Below are 20,659 nucleotides of genomic sequence, written 5' to 3'. Positions count from 1 at the left end.
CTACCTATCTACCTATCTTTCTATCTATCTAATATACTGGGGGGGGGAGAAGAAGTTTATCTAAAAGCTAGTACCAGTTGTTAATGAGATTACAAGATTGTTATTTCTTTCTTCATATATTTTTAGAACTCAGAAAATACCACACGAGGATGTTATATGTTGACTGTCTAGGGCATCAGGCCAGGCTAAAACAGTTTCACAGGAATGAGAAAGAGTGAATTTTCTTTACTTACCATTCTGTTCTCTCTCCACCCCTGTGGCCAGTAAGTCGGGTTCTCCGAGGCTAATGTCATTGATCCGTGCCCCGATGCACTCCACCTGGAGGGCTTTGCACCATTCGTCAGCCTCCAGATCTGCACAGACGGCCAGAATATTAGCTTATAAGCACAGCAGCCCCTTGAGGGCTAAATTCAAAAGCTCCCAGTTCCCCGAACAAACCTGATTCACAAGCAAAGGTCTTAGAGGTATCATCATTGAAATAAATCCCTATGGCGTGTTTCTTGGTGCTCTTTGGCAATCTCGCTACATTCTTCACATTGTTGAGTTCGGTAACCTGGAAAATGAAGAATGAGATGTGTGGATCACGCTTCCCCAAGTAAATGTTACCAATCAATCGTATGCAGTAAAGGTGAGGTGCAGAGAGCAGGAAAGCACAGCACAGGGGTGTACAACTCGACAGTGAAGCCTCTGTATCTGGAAGGAAGGAGTGATTCAGGTGAATTTGGATTCAGCCTTCATACATAGCAAGGGAGAGTAACAAATTACCTCTCCTTACTAAACTCTGTAAAGCATATCAAGTGGGACTGACTCCAATGCACAGCAACCTCATGTGACAGAACTGAAGTGGCCCATAGAGTTTTCTTAGTTATACTCATGACAGGATCAGATTACCAAGTCATTCTCCCAGAAAGTTGTTAAATGACTTCTAATTACCAACCTTTCTGTTAGCAGCCAAAGGCTTGACCAAGGTGCTACCAGGGCTCCTTCTGTCCACCCTAACAGCCTCCAAATACTCCATCACTTCTGCACAATCTCACTCTAAGTATGTTCACTATTAATCCCAAGCAATGAAGAACACAGAACGGAGGTCCAGTTAAAAATAAAAAATTCTTTTATAAAAATTATCTTGGTCTCTGATTATCAGAGATGAAGACCAGATGATTTAAAAAGTGACCCTTTTTATGAGGCCAAGTCATGTATTATATGGTAACACAGAGTCCATACAGAACTTGACTGGTAAAATACTTCACTCCTCTAATACGGTCCTGGCTTCTCAATTGTCACAAGTGCTGTAGGCTAAACCCCACCATCCGTTTGACCCCATTAGTCTTCCTGAGAGAGAATGATGGGTCAAATTGCTTCCATATAAACTGCAGCGTCGGAGAGGGTTACATTGTCCTATATATACGGTCACTACAAGCTGGGACTGGCTCACCAGCTGTAGATTACAGCACTTCCTTTTAGAGTATAGAATGCTGAGATGGGGCCAACACCTTTGGAAAAGCCAGGTCCCCATTAGATTTTTCTCTTCTGCTTCTCCCCAACAGTCTCTTGGTCCCAGTATCCCCCCTGACAAAGGGTGTTGGCTCATCAGTGTTGGTTCCTACACTCATCGGTCTTCGTTAAGTTACATCTGAATTTCGCGCCACATCTGAGGTCTGTAGGAACTGGGTCCACTTTGATGGCTTCAAGGTAGAATATTCACAAGACAAATAGCCCTTTCCCAAGGACAACTTAACCTCCTCTTAGCAGAATTCTTTGGAGCTATGACACCAAACACTGGGCCTTCGATCAATCTTTGCCTTTGGTTATGTTGCAGGAGTTCTCTCATCTGTTATTCTAAATTCAATAAACACTTGGTTCAAGAAGCAAGGTGAAAGCAGAGAAAATATCCTTGATGCATAAACTAATCTGATATTTCCTGGCTTCTTAACTTACACCTGCTCTTCGAATAGCAGAAATACAAACTTCTCAGCATGAATTATCATATCCATGTTTCTCTGAGTTAGCCTGACCTATCTCTTCAGTGACTTCACGACACACCTCTCATCCTCTGACTAAATCCTGTCTCCCGGTGGTCACCTGATACAACAGCTTCGTTTTTTTAAAAAAATTTTTATTGACTTTATTTTTGTGCCACCACTACAAGAACAAACAAATCTGTTTTAGCAGAATTACAACTGGAAGCTCCTCCTTAGAAGTAAGCAAGGGAAGACTTCCTCTCAGGCACGTTGGACGTGTTATTAGGAGGGTCTGGCCAGCGGAGAAAGACTTCATGTCTGGTGAATTAGAGGGTTAGCTAAAGAGAGCACATCCTTAATAAGCTGGATTGACGCTGTGATTGCAACCCTCGGCTCAAGCACAGCACGGACGGTGAGGGTGGCAGGAGATCAAGGCGCGTTTTATTCTGTTGTCCACGGGCTTGCTATGATTCTGAAAAGACTTGACAGCATCTAAGAACAACAAAAACAATCTTAGTACAAGCTACAATCAACGCGTGGTTTAACACAACCTTATCTCTGCTTCCAACCTAATTCCCTTTACTTCAGTGTCCACGCGTGAACCTGGATTAGCTGTACAAAACACTCTGACATGTCTATGCACAAAGCAGCCCTGGAAACACAGTGGTTAAGCATTTAGATGTTATTTTTAAAAAAATTCAGTGGTTCAAATTCACCAGCTGCTCCGTGAGAGAAAGATGTGTCAGTCGGCTTCCATAACGATCTACAGCTTTGGAAAGCCGATAGGGCGACCTTGCTCCATCCTCAAGGAAATGAGTCAGAGGCAGTGGGTCTTCCGTATTGTCAATTTGGTCTCAGATAATCTTTTAAAAGAACATTATTGTCAGGGACGACTCTTCTTCCCAAAGTGAGCTAAAGTGCTATTTAGCTTAAAGATGACTTCAAGAGATAGTTTTGGTTGAAAGTTTAAAGATTAAATAATAGATTCAGGAGTGTCTCCAAAATGTTCAAACTCATTGCCAATCAGAAAGATGCAAATCAAAACAACAATGGTATATTATCTCACGGCAGCAATGGCAACGTTTAACAGGACAGCAAACAATAAAGGTCAGAGAGGATATGGAGACACATGTGGACTGTAAAATGGTGTAATCCTTATAGAAGGTAGTTTTGTGTTTTCTCAAAAAAAAAAGGTGAACATAGAAAACTCATACGACCCAGCTATCCCATTTTAAGTTATCAAAACTAGGAAGGTGGTAATTTTAAAAATTATAGACTGGAGAGCATTATGCTGAGTGAAGTAAATCAGTCTCATAAGAGCAAATACTATGGAAGATCATGATTGTAAACATAGAAGAATAACTAGTAAAATGTGTATGGGGACCCAAGTGGGGAAGGGTTGGGAGCAGAAGGGTGAGGATGGGGGGAGGGGGGAAAACCACAGGGTTGCACAATTTGGTGGGTAGATGGGGGAGGGGGAGTAAAGGAAATGGGAAAGATCCTGGAGGGATCTGGAAAGATGGGGTAATGGTAGCCATAGTTCAATGGTGATTAACTTTATAAAACACAGTGAATGGGTAGGAAACGCACTGTGAAAGGATAGTGTGAAAAAACGTGTATAACGAACATCATATGCAAACCAATATAAAATAAAAATGAAACAAAATAAAACCTGGGAAGGTACTAGAGGGAAGGCCAGGGAAGCTGCAAATGTTCTCCAAGGCACAGGGCACCTTCACCTCCACCTCCACCAAGGAGTTAACTGGTTCCAAATGATCCTAAGGACTGAGGTGAAGGCAGCCTGCTGTCATAAAAGTAGATAATGAATGAAGCGAGTTCTTTGTGCATTTACAAAGAGTGTCGTTCACATGAAATCCACCGGAATGGCCTCCCATGGAGTTGAGCAGAGCTCAGTTTACTGGCCACACGTGGAAACCTTAAACGATCTCAGGTGGCAAGATAAGGACAGAGAAACCCTGTAGACAACCAGGAAAGAAGAGATTCTAACTGAAACTCGGGCTGCAGCAGGGTTGAACAAAGAGGCGAGGAGATAGCTATGAGGAAGACATGTAATTACTGTGTAATTCCTGATCTCTCTTTTCCTAGCTATCAAATATACACAGTACTAGAATTCAATGAAACAAAGGCATACTCAACTGTCTGTTAAATTCCTGATAAATATTAAAGTATGCCACCGACTAAGGAATTCCCCAAAATGGACCACCAAATTCACTTAGCTATTTAAAGCCAAACTCCAGATATTTTCTCCATCCTAAACAATACTATTTATTGAAATAAATGCTTAATATCCAGCAATTAACCAAGTGGTCATACTTTAGAAGTCTCATTTGCTACCAATAGAGTTTTACAATAACCACTTAGAAAACAATTACAAATCACACAATTCAATTTTCCAAATGGATTATTTTGTAACTAGAGGAAGAAAGGGTGGACATTTCTTCTAGTGTTTTCAAGGGAAGATTAATACAATTGGATTTTTAAAGAAATTCCCTCGAGGAACTGGAATATTCCGGTTAGAAATGTGCAATTAGTAGGCATTGTGTGAGGCTACTAAGGATGTTTCTGGTGTGCTGACAAGTCAAAAGCCATTTAAGAAAACAAGGATTTGATTTCCAATTTTTCTCCCGCTTTTACTGACAGTACTTTACAGATGATGATTTATTTATGTTTACCGAGTGAAAATGAGCCGGTACCTAAAAGACAATTTTCTGCCTTGCTTTTGTAGGTTGTATTCTAATTATTTTTCCCCTTGTGGGACTGAATGAATTAAGTGAGCAATTCACTTTGTATATGCAAATTGCAAAGCTCTGTAGAAGCTTTAAATTACTTCTTTTTTAAAAAAAAAAATATTGAAATCATCAGAATGGAAAGGCATGTTTACACCTTTAAGTTCTATAAATTGTCTTCAAAAATAAAATTGGTATAATATAAAAGCAATCTATTTCTGTGTCCACAGTGTTTTGGGGGCGTTAATGAAGTGACCAATGACATCAGCAGTAGCATTACTGCTGTTAGTACATTATTATTTTCTGTTAAAATTTTCAGAGTCCCCTGAAATTGGAATCTAGTAACCACTTCTATTCCATTTTCCAAAAGACCTGGTATAATGTATAGCAGAACTTTTAACTTTCTCATCTCATCCTTCCTCAGAAAGGACTGTTAGTGTAAAGACATTGCCCCAGTCATTAGGAAGAAGCTAAGCTTTAGTTGAAGCACAAAGTATTTCTTTACAAATGAAAAATAAAGTCTCCCCTCCAAACTCTTGAACACAGGAGTTTAAGAAAACATTAAAAAAAAAACTCTTAAGAAAGAACCAGTCTAGACAGTGCCCTCCCTTCCCTTTTTTTCCAAAAATATCCACGTGCCCTGGTCACTTAAAATAAATTGGGCTAGTGTCGGTCTGAGTTATAAATCTGGAACATCTCCCTGAAAAGTAGATCTTTACTTGCGCTGGTGAGATAACTGAAATAGCCCGTTGATCGTGTCTTCCTTTAAATTAAGTCACAGAAACAAAAGGAGAGGAAGAAAGGCCTTTCAACTGAACCTTTTATCTTGGAAATTTCCAGAAGAACTGGCATCTTGGGGGATGAGGTACTTTTCATAAGCTGTCCATGAATTTTCTTTTTTAATGAATGAAAAAAGATTTTTATAGCATATTCTTCTCATTTAATTTTTTCCTATTCATTCATTGTTGCACATTTTCCTCCCTGCCCACCCCTTCCCCTCAGTTCATTTTTCTCTTTGAAAAGAAAAAAAAATTCTTTCATTGTTATACAGTCCTTCCCCCCACCCCCCCAAGTCCACAGTCCACTTTACTATGCATTTCTTTTTCTGGAATCTTGTCATAAAAATAATACCTAAACATATATTCCTTTTAAACAGTTCTCTCCCTCATCTGTTTGAATGCAGTATATATTATTTATCCCTTCTTTTCTTAGCTCTCCCCAAGCCCAGTGTCCGTCCCATTTTACAACAGTGGCCCTATGCAGTATTTTGTGACTGAAATATTTCACTCAGCATAATGTCCTCCAGGGTCACCCATTTTCTATAATATTTCATGAGTTCTTTGTTTTTCAATGCAGCATAGAGATTTCTTGCTGTTTTTGAGAAGCTATCTGTATTAATTGAGAAACTGTATCTTGCTGTCCAAACATGGTCTTCACAACTGCTTGCTGTGCATCAGAAAGCTGGAAAAAGACTAAGGATGATAGAAGAAGATTTGAGTTGTGGTGCTGGAGAAGAGTAGTGAACATACCATGGACTGCCAAGAGAACAAAAAGGTCTGTCCAGGAGAGGGTGAAACCAAATTGCTTCTTGGAGGCAAAGATTTTGAAGTTCCATCTCACATACTTTGGCCATGTTATGAGGAGAGACCAGTCCATGGAGAAGGACATCATGCTTGGATGGGTGGAGATACAGTACAGGAAGGAAAGACCCTGGATAAGATAGATTGGCACAGTAACTGGGAAAATGAGGGGTAGGTGTGTCAGGGAAAATGAGATTGGCTCAAGACAGAGCGGAGTTCAGAGTTATTGTACATAGGGGCACTATGAGTCACAAGAGTTTCAACGGCACATATCAATATCTTGCTTTCCGAAATAATTGAGTAATTGTGTCTTGCTGTTAACCCAGCTTGGGACTGCTGTTCAGTAAACCTGGACTTTCACTGGGTGATATCCTTTGTCTTCCACCCCATGCCCAACCCTGTTCTGTCCCCCCAGTAAACTCCACAACTATGAGTAAAAGGAGCTTTTGTAAAGTCTGTGTGGTCATTTACAATGCATTTCGAATCCAGTAATTAGTAGAAGTAGGTACAACAGGGCGGGGGGTAATGTCTGATCTTGTAACTATTATTTGGTACCGTGGATGTTATTGATGCGGAGTTTCCCTTTGTACGGTTTAAAGAGGTCTGACTCGGCCATGCCCACATCGCCTTTGCTCATTTGACAGCTGTAAATGAATTATTGTACTCTGGTAGTAAAGAATGCTCCTATTACTAGTCACAGACTCAGTTCCAACTCCTGGAGACCTCATGCTCACAGGGTCTGTCACCAAGATTTTCAAGGCTGTGACCTTTCAAAAGCAGACCTGCCACACTTAGCTTCTGGGGCCTCAGAGTGAAACAACTCTCAACCATGCAGATAATAGTGCTTAATCCTTTGTGCTACCCAGCGACTTGAAAGAAAACTCTGTAGAATTAAATAGGCATCTGTTAAATTAAACAGGCATAGCTTATTGGTTTAGAACTAGGACAAAACTATGAGGAAAAGGAGACTTAGTGTAATTAGCACAACCACATAGTGTATCTTTTAAATCGGAATTTTTTATGTGGAAGAATTTACTACTATAAATTATGCAAGGATTACAGCAAGAAAGTCTTAGGGAAGTCAGTATTTATATCTCTTTACATAGATTGTTGTTAAGTGTTCAAGAGTTGCTTTCCACTTATAGTGACCTCATGCCACAGTAAATAACAACCCCCTAGGGCTTTCTTAGATATCATCTTTAGGAAAGCAAATTGTTGAGTCTTTCTTCCATGGACCTACAGGATGGGTTTGACCAATCAACCTTTTTTGTTATCAACTGGACACTTAACCATGGCCTCTTTTCATAATAATTATTCTGTCTTCTTTTCTTTTCAGAAAAAGAATAATTTTATTTTATAAAGCACGATCTATTTTTGCTCCAGAATAGAATATATCTGTGTGGAAACATGCTTGTAGGGACACAAAAAAGAGCCTGAAAAGTAAACATCAAAGTATCAGTATTTTTTCTGAGGCATGAGATTAGAAGTCAAGGTCGGATTTCCTCACTTCACCCCCATTTTACATCATACATTTCATGTGAATTTAAACTGTACAAAGAACATGGATGATTTTTATAGGTTGAAGAATAAGGAAAATATCTAAAAAGCGAAATAAAAAGGTAAATGGATTTCCATCCTTTATCAATACAACTATTTAAAGAATGAATCCCTCAGCTAATAACACCCTCTGGTTTCACCTAGACTTTAAAAGCAGATGATTAATTTTTACCTACTTAAGAAAACGATCTTTTTTCTTTTGGCATCATTTACAGAGAATTTTCATGTGCATTTGGATTATACTCAGATATTTACACAGGCATAAACGTGAAACCACTTAGTGTTCTAGTGATTTATATGCTATTAAGAAATTCATGTTATGGTGTGATTAAGGAGCGGGCAGGGGCACCTCTCCAGTGATTGGCTTTTTAGGTAGTTTGTTTGGTCCCCCCACCCCCAGCTTTGCAATATGTATATGTGATTATGTGTTAAGCATATAACTTGTTGTTGTGTGCCATTGAGTGGGAACTGACCCCTAGCTGACCCTCCAGTGTGTTTTCGGAGGCAGTCAATTACACAAGAGGAGACTGCCCATCCTGCTCCGACAAAGCTGGTGGCCTTGAACAGTGTACCTTCGAGATTGCAGCGCAGCTTCTTGCCACGAGGCCTTAACACAGGTCAGTGACATAATCAACAATCGAAATCTTTATATATCCTAAAAAAAACTCTACCCGAGATTTTTCTAAAATTCAGAGCCAACTAATCATTTCAAAAGATTGAGCAAATAATTGTGTGGCAGAAGAGAAAACAATTCAGACTGGATGATTGATTTATCAAATTATAGGCCTTTAGTAATTTTCATGATTAGTTTACACAAATAATGAAAATGAGCTTTAAGTTTAATCAAAGTAAAGAAAACATTCAAGTGTAGATTTAAGACATGCAGGGTATGTAGCCTGAAGATTACAGAACATCACCAATAAAAGAAATCATCAAGTTAAATAAATGAAAAGGTGTATAATATTTATAGCTTGGAAGACTTAACATAAAAATGCTGCTGCTGCTGCTTTTGTTGTTGCTGTTGTTGTGTACCCTTCGGTTGGAACTGACACATATCTGACCCTCCAATGGGTTTTTAAAGACCGTTTCATCCCACGGGAGGAGATTGCCCATCTTTCTCCTGTGAAGCAGTTGGCAGATTTGAACCACGGCCGTTGGGATGCCAGCACAGCTCCTTACCAGCAGTCTACTAGAGCTCCCAAAAGTGATGCTAATTTCCCTCAAATTGATTTATCTCTTCATGTCATTGTCACTGGGTCAGAACCAACTTAGAGTTGATGCTCTACTGGGCTCTCAGAAGCCGTAAACAGCACAGAAGTGGACTGCTCATCTTTCTTTCATGGAGTAGGTGGTGAAAGGGAATCGCTTTCATTTAACAGTGTGACTTCTCAGGGAGTAGACCACCAGAGCTCCCCTCAAAATGGTCTATAATTCCTCAGTTTGCCTCAAACTGGTCTAGTATAATTCCTATCAAAACCCCAAATACCTAGCAAAATAAGAAGGTTATTTATAGACACAGACGAATTTGCTCTAAAGCCTGCATGCAAGAACACAGACACTACAATAGTTAAAATGTTCTTGAGAAAGAAGTACAAGGTAGGATGAGTCAATCCTGATTACAGTATAATCAAGCCAGGGTGATATTACTGGAGGTATAAACACAGAGATCAATGAAATGGACTAAAGAAACAAAGAAATGGTTAAAAACCTGGTGAAACGATTTTGGACCAAAACTCAACAGCAATACCATAAAGGGATGATGACATGATTCTCACACACGGTGCTCACGTGGCAGAAGCAGAAAGAAAACGGAGTGAAAGAAACGACCTGGCTCAAACCTTAATCCAAAACCAAGTAGAAATGGATCTCAAACATGAAACTAGAAAACCTTTGTTGTTGTTGTTGTTGTTGTTGTTGTTGTTATGTACTGACCTTCCAGTAGGTTTTCAGAGGCTGATGGGGTTGTGGTTAAGAATCCTGAAGGTAAACAGTTCAAATCCACCAGCTGGTCTGCAGAAGAAGGATGGGCAATCTCTTCCTATGTGATTAACTGTCTCTAAAACCCGCTGGATAGTCAGCTATGGGTCAGTGCCAGCCTGGCAGCACACAGCAACAAATTGCGTAGAATAAAACTGTCCATCTTTCTCCTAAGGAGAAGTTAGGAGATAGTACCTGTCTGCCTTTAGGCTGTCATTGCAACTCCTTACCACTAAGGCACCAGAACCGTCTGTAAAGCCTTTAGAAAACAAATAAGACAAAGAAATCAGCAAAAATTCAAGTACGCAGTACCACACTGGTCGACACAAACCTCTCGACGGAGATTTCTCCCATACTTCAAAAGCATCTGAATCCGGTTTTTTCACCAACTTTGGAAGAAGCACACTTTTCTACCAGCATCTTATACAGAGAGTTTCTTATACAACTTGATCTTACAAAGAGTTTGTCATTGTCTTTAAGATCTGTCGCTGTGCCATGGAGTTGAGTCTGACTTTTCAGGATGAAGGGCTGGGCAAAGAGTTTAGATTTGACATCAAAGTACAATCCATAAAGAGGGGGAAATGATAACTTGGATATGATCAAAATGAAAACTTTCTGTGGAAGACTCTGTTTAAAGATAAAAGGCAAGTTACAGCTGAAAGGAAAATATTTACAAATCACATATACCTGACAAGCATTGGTGTCTTAGAGACTAGTACCTCAAAACTCAACGGTGAAGAAACGGGTGAAACAGCAATATAATTAAAAATATGTAAAAGGCATGAAGAGAAAAAAAATAATAAAAAAAACAAAAAACAAACAAACATAAAAAGGCATGAAGAGATATTAAAGCAAGAAGGATGGAAAATAAGTGTATGAGATATTTGGCATCATGGGTTAGTAGGGGAGCTCTGGTGGTGCTGTCTTTAGGGAGCTGCTAGCCCAAAGGTAGCATCTGTTTGGAGGTTCAAATCCATGAATCCACCAGCATCTCAGAGGGAGGAGAGGCAATCTCCTCATATGCAATTTACATCGTCCAAAGATCCAAAGTAGAGATAGAGCGGATGTTCTTATATGGCAAATAGTGAGACAAATGGTGGTACCGCCATACAATGGGAACACCTAGCAATAAAAAGGAATAGGCTACAGGTATCTGACCCAAGTCAGGTGACTCTCAAATGAATGACATTGAGTGAAAAAATGTCAAGTCCAAAAGGTTACAGACAAGAAGATTCCAGTTATATAAGCTTCTTAGGATTGCAAAATTGTAGAAATGGAGAAAAGATTAGTGCTTAGGGTGGGGTTAGAAAATGTGATTATAAAAGAACACAAGAAATCCAAAGCTGATGGTAATGTGCATGTGTGAACTGTGTTGTTACAGATAGTTGTTGTTGTTAGGTGTCATTAAGTCCAATACGACTCAGGGTGACCCAGTGAACAACCCTAATCATCTCTGAAATACTTGAGCCCATTGCTGCAGTTACTGTATCAGTCCACCTGGTTGAAAGTCTTCGTCTTCTTTGTAGACCTTCCACATTTCCAATCATGATGTCCTTCTCCAAGGAATGGCGTCTCCTAACAACATGTTCAAAGTATGTGAGACAAAGCTTCACCATCCTTGTCTCTAAGGAGCACTTTGGCTGTACTTTCTCTGTGACATAGCGACTTGTTCTTTTGGTAGTGTGTGGGATATTCTCTTCTCCAATGCCAAACTCAATGGCATCAATTCTTCTTCTGTCATTCATATTCACTGCCCAGCTCTCAGATCCATAGCACATGATTAGAAAGGCCATGGCTTGACTAAGTGTATCTTAGTCTTTAAACTGACATCATTGCTCTCCCGGACTTTGGAGAAGTCCCTGACAGCAGATTTTCCCAATGCTATGGTTCTCCTGACTACTGGTATCAAGAGTGTTGATAGTGGATTCAAATAAAATGAAATTGTTGACAACTTTAATCTTTTCTCTATCACGATGTCGTCTATTGGTCCAGAGATGAGAAAAAGTTTTCTTGACCTTGAGATGTAATCCATGTTGAAGGCCATAATCTTTGCTTTTCTGCAACAAGACCTTAAAGTTCTCCCTTTCAGCAAGCAAGGATATGTCATCTGCACAGTGCAAGTTGTTGATGAATCTTCCTTCAATCCTTCAACCCTGTATAAGTGACACAGCTGTATAGAATTCTCTCTCTCTCTCTCTCTCTCTCTCTCTCTCTCTCTCTCTCTCACACACACACACACACACACACACACACACGTAAAATTGGAAAAATCTGAATGAGATCCATAGATTATATCCATGCTAGTATTTTGATGGTAATTATTCTACTATATTTTCCAAGCTGTTAGCACTGGAGTGTACAAATAAGTTAATGTGTCCACTTACTACCAAAGATTGGAGCATTAAGTCTACCTAGAAGCACCTCCAAAATACAGGCTTGGTTTTCTGCTTTGGAAAAGTAAGTCATTGAAAATCCCATTGTTCTCTTTGTTATATGTAATCCCCATAAGTTGGAATCAATTTAATGGCAACTGATTTGGCTTACCTGTTACCATTAGGGGAAACGGGGTGCAAAACATACAATATTTCTCTGTGCTATTTCTTACAACTAAGTGTAAATATACAAATTACTTAAGAAAAAATAAATAAAAACATGCTTCTTAGAGTATCTCTACTGGCCTCTGTATACATGAAGAAGAGAGGAAGAATGACTCTTTCATTTCCTCCTCCACCTTCCTATCTGAATTAGTGTCTCCATTGCTTATCTGTCTAAACAGTGGGTTGTCTGAGAAAAGTGTCAAGAAATAAAAATTCTACACAGCGTACACAACTCTCCCGTCATGGGCATGTTCTCAAGTTGACTCATTCTGACTCACTTCCTCTGTGAAAGCACTCCCTCATAAGATTGTAGTCAAGAGTGAGTTATTAGAACCCAGGACTTTGTTCAGTGGCAGAGACTAACAAACTCCCAACAGCAGCCAATATTATGACAAAAGGAGCACTATTTGCTTAAAAGAGATACATGATAATAAATACAATACCAAGGAGATTCACGACCCATTCTGTTTTCAAAATGATGATTCAACGTTTTCAAGGACTTCGCAGAATCTGTGGTGAATTATTGGGCTATGAATCTCAAGGCAAAATAACTTCTTGTTCTTCTCAAACTTCTCTGATCACAGCGTGCTACTCTCAGTCGTGACTGTGGCTATATTCTCAGACACACATTTTGGGAAATAATCTCCTAAACGTTTGTTGGAATTGCCCTTTTTGGTAAAAATCAAACCTGCTGTCGAGTCTGGCTATTGTTAAGTGCTGCTTGGTCGTAGTGACCGTATGAGCAATAGTTTGGAACCTTGCCCTGTCCTTCACAATCACCATGACCTCTACCACCCTTGAGCCCTTTCCTGTAGTCACTGTGTAAATTCCTCTTTTGAGGGTCTTCTTCTCTTAATAACCACATAAGACAAAATAGATCTGCCCCCTCCAGACCCCAAGGCTGCGATCTCACCAAAGTGGATCACCTCATCTTTTTTCCACGCCTGTTGGTTGAACTGCCACACTTTGAGTTAGCACTTATCTACTATACCACAAAGACTTCTATTAAGCATATGTCTTATTGCAATTTATTTATTCCTTCTTAAAACTGCTTCATGAATAATTTTTACAATATTTGTAAGAAGTCATCGCAACATAATTTTCATGTTTATAACATATTCCTTTAGAAATGTGGAACATTATTGTTCCACAAAATGGTATCAAAATTCCCATCTCCTAAAAAAAAAAAAAGTTCCCATTGAATTCCACATGTCTTCCATTACTGAAAACATGGGATACTGGAAAAAAAATTAAGCAGAAAATAATCTGGTCATTAAAAAATTAAGCAGCTTTTCAGTGGCATAGAGTGGCCAAGCCAGGGTTAGAACCTAGGATCAGGTCCTCTATATCAAGGCATCAGAGTTTTAATATTGCTGCAATCATGGTTCGTCTAACTCCCAGCCACCCCTGTCAGTGGAGTGAGCTGTGAGGGAGACCTCCGTGGAAAAGGCACATTATGAAATGAAAAGGAATAGTGCTCTATGTGCATTATTCATACATTTATTTTTCAATTTTGCATAAGAGTTTTGGGGTTGTTTTCTTTTACCTTCCTTCTCAGGGATGAAGGCAGCAATATTTAAAGTCTACAGTCAATTTCGTATGTTAAAATGTCTATGAAGAATCCAATATGCAAACCAGATTTCCCCCCCCCCTCCCTTAATAATATCTTTTAAAATGAAATGAAAGAGGTGCTGGGCTCCTTAATGCTACAGCTTTTCCATGCACAGGCTGTATCTACAGAAACCCACTCAATTGCTGTCTTGATCAAAAGGCATGATTTAGGAGCCCTCATTTCTTCTGGAAATTACTTTATTTATATTAGAATAAACTTGAAACCTGGTCACGGTCGACTACAGAGAACCCCAGAATTTTATTATCAAGATTCATAAATTACACAGCATTTAGATTTTTAAAAAAAAACCCTCTACATTGTTGAGTTACCCCAGCCTTTTGCATGCCCTCAAGAGATTAATCCTAAATGAATCAGATCTAAAAGTCTAAGGAGGATGAATCAGCTGCAGGAACTCATCAAGGGCTGGGAGGCTTAATGTAGATAATTCTTCCGTTCTAATGCTTTGAACTTTGGTTAATGATTATTAGAGATGAAAGAGAATGTGGCTCACCACATTCTCTGAAGATTTGCATATTAAAATCCAAAGCCAGCAGGTAAAAGTCTGTAACAGAACAAGTTCATTCACAGAGCCCCTTTCCCCTGCCTCAGGTCCTCAGGGCCAGGGGAGGCCTTTTCTTCCCATTTGGGTTTATGCATTTGGATATGTCCTCCATACGCTTCTCAGTGCTGAAGTTTTCTGCCCATACCATTCATCACCCACCCCGTTTCCCCTACTTTGGAGTGCTCCACCTCTTCTCATCTATCTCTCGTGCTGTTTTTTTTTTCTCCTTAGCTGAACAAAAACACAGCTTATATGCCTTTTCCTGTATGCAATATTACTTAAAATGGACGACTCTGGAGGACATTATGCTGAGTGAAATATCTCAGTCACAAAAGGATAAATACTGCATAGTGCCACTGTTGTAGAACAGGACTGACATCAGGGTTGGGGTGAGAAAAATTGGATAAATTATGTATACTGCATTGAAACACATGAGGGAGAGAACTGTTTGAAAGGGATAGATGATTGGGTATTATGGTTATGACAAGAGTCCAGAATGAAGGCTGCATAGTGGAGTGCACTTGGGGCAGGGAAGTGGGGGATTCTATACCAATGAAATAATTTTTCTTTTACTTTTCAAAGAGAAGTGTGAACTGCAGGGAGGGGTGGGCAGGGAGAAAAATGCAACAATGAATGTATGGAAATCCAAAATCTTTGTAAACGTTCATTAAAATTAATTTTTAAAAATTTTTTTTAATATTGTCTTTTGTGTGTGTACACACCGTCAAATCAGATCTGACTGGTACAGGAGAAGACTGCCCCTCCTTCTCCAGCAAAGCATCTGGTGGACTTGAACCACGTACCTCTGGGATTGAAGTGCAACTTCTTGCCAACTAGACCACCAGAGCTCCCTTTAAAATTAATTTTTAAAAAAATAAAATTTCAAAAAAAAGAACTCCTTGTCATTGAGTCAGGACTGAATCATAGCTGAATTTCCACCGGGTGTCTGAGGCTGTAAATATCATGGGAGGGTCTCTCACAGAGCTGCTGCTGGATTTGAACCGCCAGACAAGTTCCGCCCTTGTGTTAGTGGTGCCACCAGTTGTCCTTAGGTGCTACTGAGTCGACTATGACCTGTCGTGACCCTATAACAGCTGATTTGGACCCTGCTGCAACCTGAACCATTCTCACCATCTCTGCTCTGCTAGAACCCATTGATTGCTACATTCACTATGTCGATCCATCTTGTTGAGACTCTTCCTCTCTTTCTCTGACCCTCCACCTGTCCATGATGTCTTTTTCCAGAAGTGGTCCCTCCTGACAACATGCCCAAAGTGTGTGAGCTCAAGTTCCACCATCCTTGCCTCGAAGGACGCCATGATGCCATGGTTGCATTTCCTTCAAGACAGAGTGAAGAAGAGAGGATGCCTCTTAATGATAGTGTTGAAGAAGAGTATTGAGTATCCCATGGCCTGCCAAAGGAAATCCACTGGAGCTCCCTCTACTGATAATAGTCATTGTCTTGCTATCAATATGTTATCAAACACTCTTCTAGGTGGTCTAGCACTGGTCTGTGCATTGCTGCACAGAAGTAACTTGTGGTTGCTGTGATGCTAAACACTGTGACACTGATGTGTCAAATGTGATGATGGTTACCCATGGTGGACAGTGTTTGGTGGAGCTTCCCGATTAAAACAAGCTTGGAAGCAGGAGTGGCATCCCCTTCTGAAATGGCTTGCCTCCGGAAAGTCTATGAACAGTTCTCAGGCCTTTCATTCATAGGGTTGCTATGAGTCGTCTACAACTCGACAGCACCCACCAACAACAATAACAACAGCAACATCAATATTTTTAAAAGTATTCACTATGTGTCAGGTATTGGTAATTAACAATGAATCAAGATCTCTCTCTCACACACACAGAGTCTCTGTGGGCCATATTTAGAGGGCAAAACAAGCTAATTAAAAAAACAAGCCAATAAATGCGTAGTTATAGTGTTAATAAGAAAACCAACAATAGATGTAGTAGGTGACATGTTGGAAGATTCCATTTTAAAAAGGGAGTTGACGAGGCCTTCATGGAAAGGATGAGTTTGATCAAAGATGTAAACAAAGAACTGAGCTCGGTGAGTATTTAGGGGGAGAGCAGGCTGAGAGGAGGAGAAGTTAGGGCAAAGAAGTGATTTGCTTGGCACGTCCCGGGCAAAGCAAAGAGGTAAAGAAGCAGGTAAATCAGCAAGAGGAGACCAGTCCTCCAAGGCTGGATGCTATGATAAGACGTGCACCAGAGGATTCTGGGAAGAAAAGTATCATAATATGAGGCTGAACCTGGATGTAAGTGTTTTGTAGACACCCTAGAGGGCCAAGAATCAGAAGACTTAGTGGTTCAGACCACGCCTGCAGGAGTGGAGATCCTCAGAAGGGTTCAGAGCATCCACACATTCTGAACATGGAGCAGACACCACTGGCTGAAGGACCGCAGTGGGAGTTTGGTGAAGTGCCCGTATCTATGCAGTGAACAAAGAGTCCAGGTGGCACAATATTTAACGGGTCAGGCTGCTAACTGAAAGGCCAGCAGTTCAAATCCACCAACTCTGTGACAAAGAGATGGTTACAAATACCCAGGTATTGATAGTTTGGGGTGTTACAGAAATGGAGGCTTTGCTGCAGGTTATTAACCATAGTTCAAGGTTATACTACGAAGACTTTCGTGGCTCACTGCTCCCCAGTGACAGGTTGGCAACTCAACAACTTCCTGGAGATGAAAAGAAATAGGTCGTTTGAATAGCGGAATTATCTTATATTTGGGAGCTAAGTAGTAGAGGAACTTTGTATTAATAAGAGGTATAAGACAATGAGGATAGGAGGAGAATTGATGCCTTTGAGCTGTGGTGCTGGAGAAGAGTGTTGGGTGTACCATGGACTGCCAAGAAAACAAACAGATTCATCCTAGAGAGGATTAAACCAGGCTGCTCCTTGGAGGCAAGGATTCTGAGGCTTCGTCTAACATTCTCTGGACATGTTGTAAGGAGGGACTGGTCCTTGGAGAGGGACATCTTGCTTGGTAGGGTGGAGGGACAGCGCAGGAGGGGAAGGCCTTGAGGTGGATTGATTCAGTGACTGGGGTAATCAGGGTGGGTGTGTCGGAGACAGTGCATTTGGCACAGGACAGAGCAGGTTTTGGGGCTGCTGTACATAGGGTCTCTATGTGTCACAAGCAACTCGATGGCACACAACAACAACAACAGCAACATAGGTGCTCCAGAGGAAGAAGGCTGGGAGTGGGGCTGACCCTGCAGTACCGACTGACTGCAAAAATGAATCCAACTTGTCAATGAGCATGAGGACGGCGCAGAACCAGGCTACGCTTTTTTCTGTTGGGTACGAGGGCGCCACGTATTGGAGTCGACTAGATGGCAGCAAACAACAGCCATGGCCTTTGCCTCCCTTCTCTACCTGTCTCAGCATCCTGCTTTCTTCTCTCTTCTCCTGTGTATCTGTGTATGTACAGATCTGCCTACAAAGCACAGCTCATCCTTTATCTCTAAATTGAGGAAGAACACAGCTACTTCCACTGCTTTTTCATCACCGTATAAAGCAATGTGTCAACGCAGGCATTTCAAACATGTTTTAAAGTCACTGCTTTTGAAGAATTTGTACAAAAAAAAAAGACATATTGTTCACTTCCTCCAAGTTAAGCTTCTCTGTTAATAGTTATACTGGTTTCACATAAAAAAATGTAAAGGCAAATCCTGGATTCTCACTAAATAAAGGTCAGGAATATTCGCAATGATAACTTCTCAAAATAAAAATGTTCTTCTATAAAAAACAAGCATAGTTCCCACAGACATATTGGCTTTTTCTCTGGATTAAAACAAGCTTGGAAGCAGAAGTGGCATCCACTTCTGAAATGGCTTGTCTCCGGAAAGTCTACGAACAGTGCTCAGGCCTTTTGTTCACAGGGTCACTATGGGTCGTCTACGACTCGACGGCACCTAACTACAACATAGGAATAGCCAGAGGCTAGGGCTCTCTGGTGGCTTAGTGGTAAGGAACTGTGCTGCCAACTCAGAAGCACAGGGTTGAAAGGTATGCAGTTTGAGTCTACCAGCAGCTCCAAGAGAGAAAAATGGGCAGCTTCCTCCTGTGTGATTTACTCCCTCTGAAAACCCGCTGGAGGGTCAGCTATTGGTCAGCTCCGACTCAATAGTACACAACAACAGTGGGAGAAAGGATCCAGCCCTGGTGGTGCTAGGGCTGCTAACTGAAAGGACAACAGTTCAAACCCATGAGACGCTCCATGTATGGGTGACACGTGCAACATGTTCTTTGTAAAGGTTTCCAGCCTCGGAAGCGTGTGGTGGGGGAAGACTGCTCTCTCTGTCCCTTAAGTCATGACGAGACAGGATCAACTTGAAGACAACACCTTCAAGGAGGACAAGGACTAGTTTATACATTTTCACAAAATCAAAACAGCATACGGCTTTCATGAACAAAAACCACAAAAAATTGTTGTCATGTGATGGTCTAAACTTTGAGTTCAAATGGTAAGATTATCTCAAATTAATCCTAGCATTCTATTTGTGAATGATTTGTTTAAGCTAATTACTGTTTGTACTGACAAAAATCTCAAAATGACTAAGAAAACCACCTCTGACATAAATTTAGTCATCCAACATGAATAAATGGACAAGAATAAAATATTGGAAAGAACTTCCTTTTCCTCCTTCAATCACCCCTGCCCAGCGTGTGCTTCCTTCTCTCCTTTCATTCCATAAATAGTGAATGATCTCTGTACAGTGAGCGCTGTGCCAGGCGTAAAGGTTAATAAGATCCAGTCCTAGACTGCAGGGTCTTCAACGTCAGATGTAGGGTCTAGTGCAGAAACACCAAGTGTATAACATAACATCTATACGAAGTTCCAGGGAGCGCTGGCAGCCTCGTGGATAAGGAGCTACCCCGTCAAGCCCAGAAACCCACCAGCTGCTACTTAGAGCCTCTAAAAACTCCCTGGAGGGTCAGCTATGCATCAGTTCTGACTTTATAGCACATGATGACGACAACAACAACATGCTAAATTCTACACTAAAGGTTAGTACAACAACCACAACAGCCACCAATGGGAGCGAGGCAAGGGAATGTCACTCGTGCACTCCTTTAAACATTAACAAATAAGTAGGACTGTATGGATGCTTTGCTCTTTGAAAAAGTTCCATTTGTGCCCTTATTGAATAATTTCCAGACATATTTCCAGCTGCAGTTAACTCAAGTCGCCTGCTAGTCAAGAAAGTCTTCCTGAAGCTGAAATTCTCAAGAAGGGCTAGGGCCCAGGATTTCAGGTAGACAAACAGCGGCAGAGTCTTACCTTATGATAACACCGGAAGTACGCAGCTCTCTCATCGGAAAACTTCTCCAGCCTTTTTGGGCCTTTGCTTGAAGCCTTCTTGAATACTAACCAGCATCGTTGATAAATCTGGAAGGAAACACAAAGACTTAGCATGAGATCTCCACCGACACAAATATTCCTGACATTTGCACTGAAATGGTTCTTGCTGATGCTTCACCTGGAAAATATTCATAAACCATAAACATGATTTTGTTCTCAAAAAGTGGGCTCGATACATTGCTGGTCAGAATGTAAAATGGCAAACAGTGGTTCTTTCCAAAATGGTCACATGGAGCACAGTTGGGGAGTTTCTTTTAAAATAAAAAGAACAATAAGAAATGAGAATGTTATAGTCACTGGGGCTCTGCTGGCTTGATGGCAAGGAGTTGCCCTGCCAATCACTGTACCATCAATCCAAAGGCACACAGTTAAAATCCACCAGTTTCTCCATGAGAGAAAGACGGAAAACCTCCTCTCATACATATAACTGCCTCTGAAAACCTGTTGGAAGGTCAACTGTGAACTGGTTCCAACTTGATGGTACACAGCAACAACAACAACATATCATCAGAAAAGGAATCCTAGGTAGTGAAACAGCTAAGTGCTCACCAAAAAGCCAGGAGTTCACACAAGGCCTTTTATGTTGCTGTTGTTAAGTGCCACCGAGTCGTGGGTGACTCATAGCAACCCTGTGAACAAAAGTCCTCAACACTTGTATGACTTTCATCCTTTCTCCAGGTT

General features: G+C 40.7%; 1 protein-coding gene across 1 annotated transcript in view; it reads right to left on the bottom strand.

The window, feature by feature from the left end:
* DOK5 (docking protein 5) overlaps positions 1–20,659 on the bottom strand; it is a 171,360-nt gene that overhangs the window by 66,769 nt on the left and 83,932 nt on the right. Inside the window, exons 2-4 of the mRNA XM_006881650.1 lie at positions 19,898–20,005; positions 439–553; positions 234–353 (exon numbers count right to left, since the gene is read on the bottom strand). Coding sequence (XP_006881712.1) covers positions 234–353; positions 439–553; positions 19,898–20,005 — 343 coding nt within the window. The remainder of the gene's footprint in view (positions 1–233; positions 354–438; positions 554–19,897; positions 20,006–20,659) is intronic.

Source organism: Elephantulus edwardii, unplaced genomic scaffold (assembly GCF_000299155.1).
Source record: "Elephantulus edwardii isolate Elephantulus edwardi_28Jun2011 unplaced genomic scaffold, EleEdw1.0 scaffold00015, whole genome shotgun sequence".
Lineage (NCBI taxonomy): Eukaryota > Metazoa > Chordata > Mammalia > Macroscelidea > Macroscelididae > Elephantulus > Elephantulus edwardii.
This window is presented reverse-complemented; position numbering and strand designations above follow the sequence as displayed.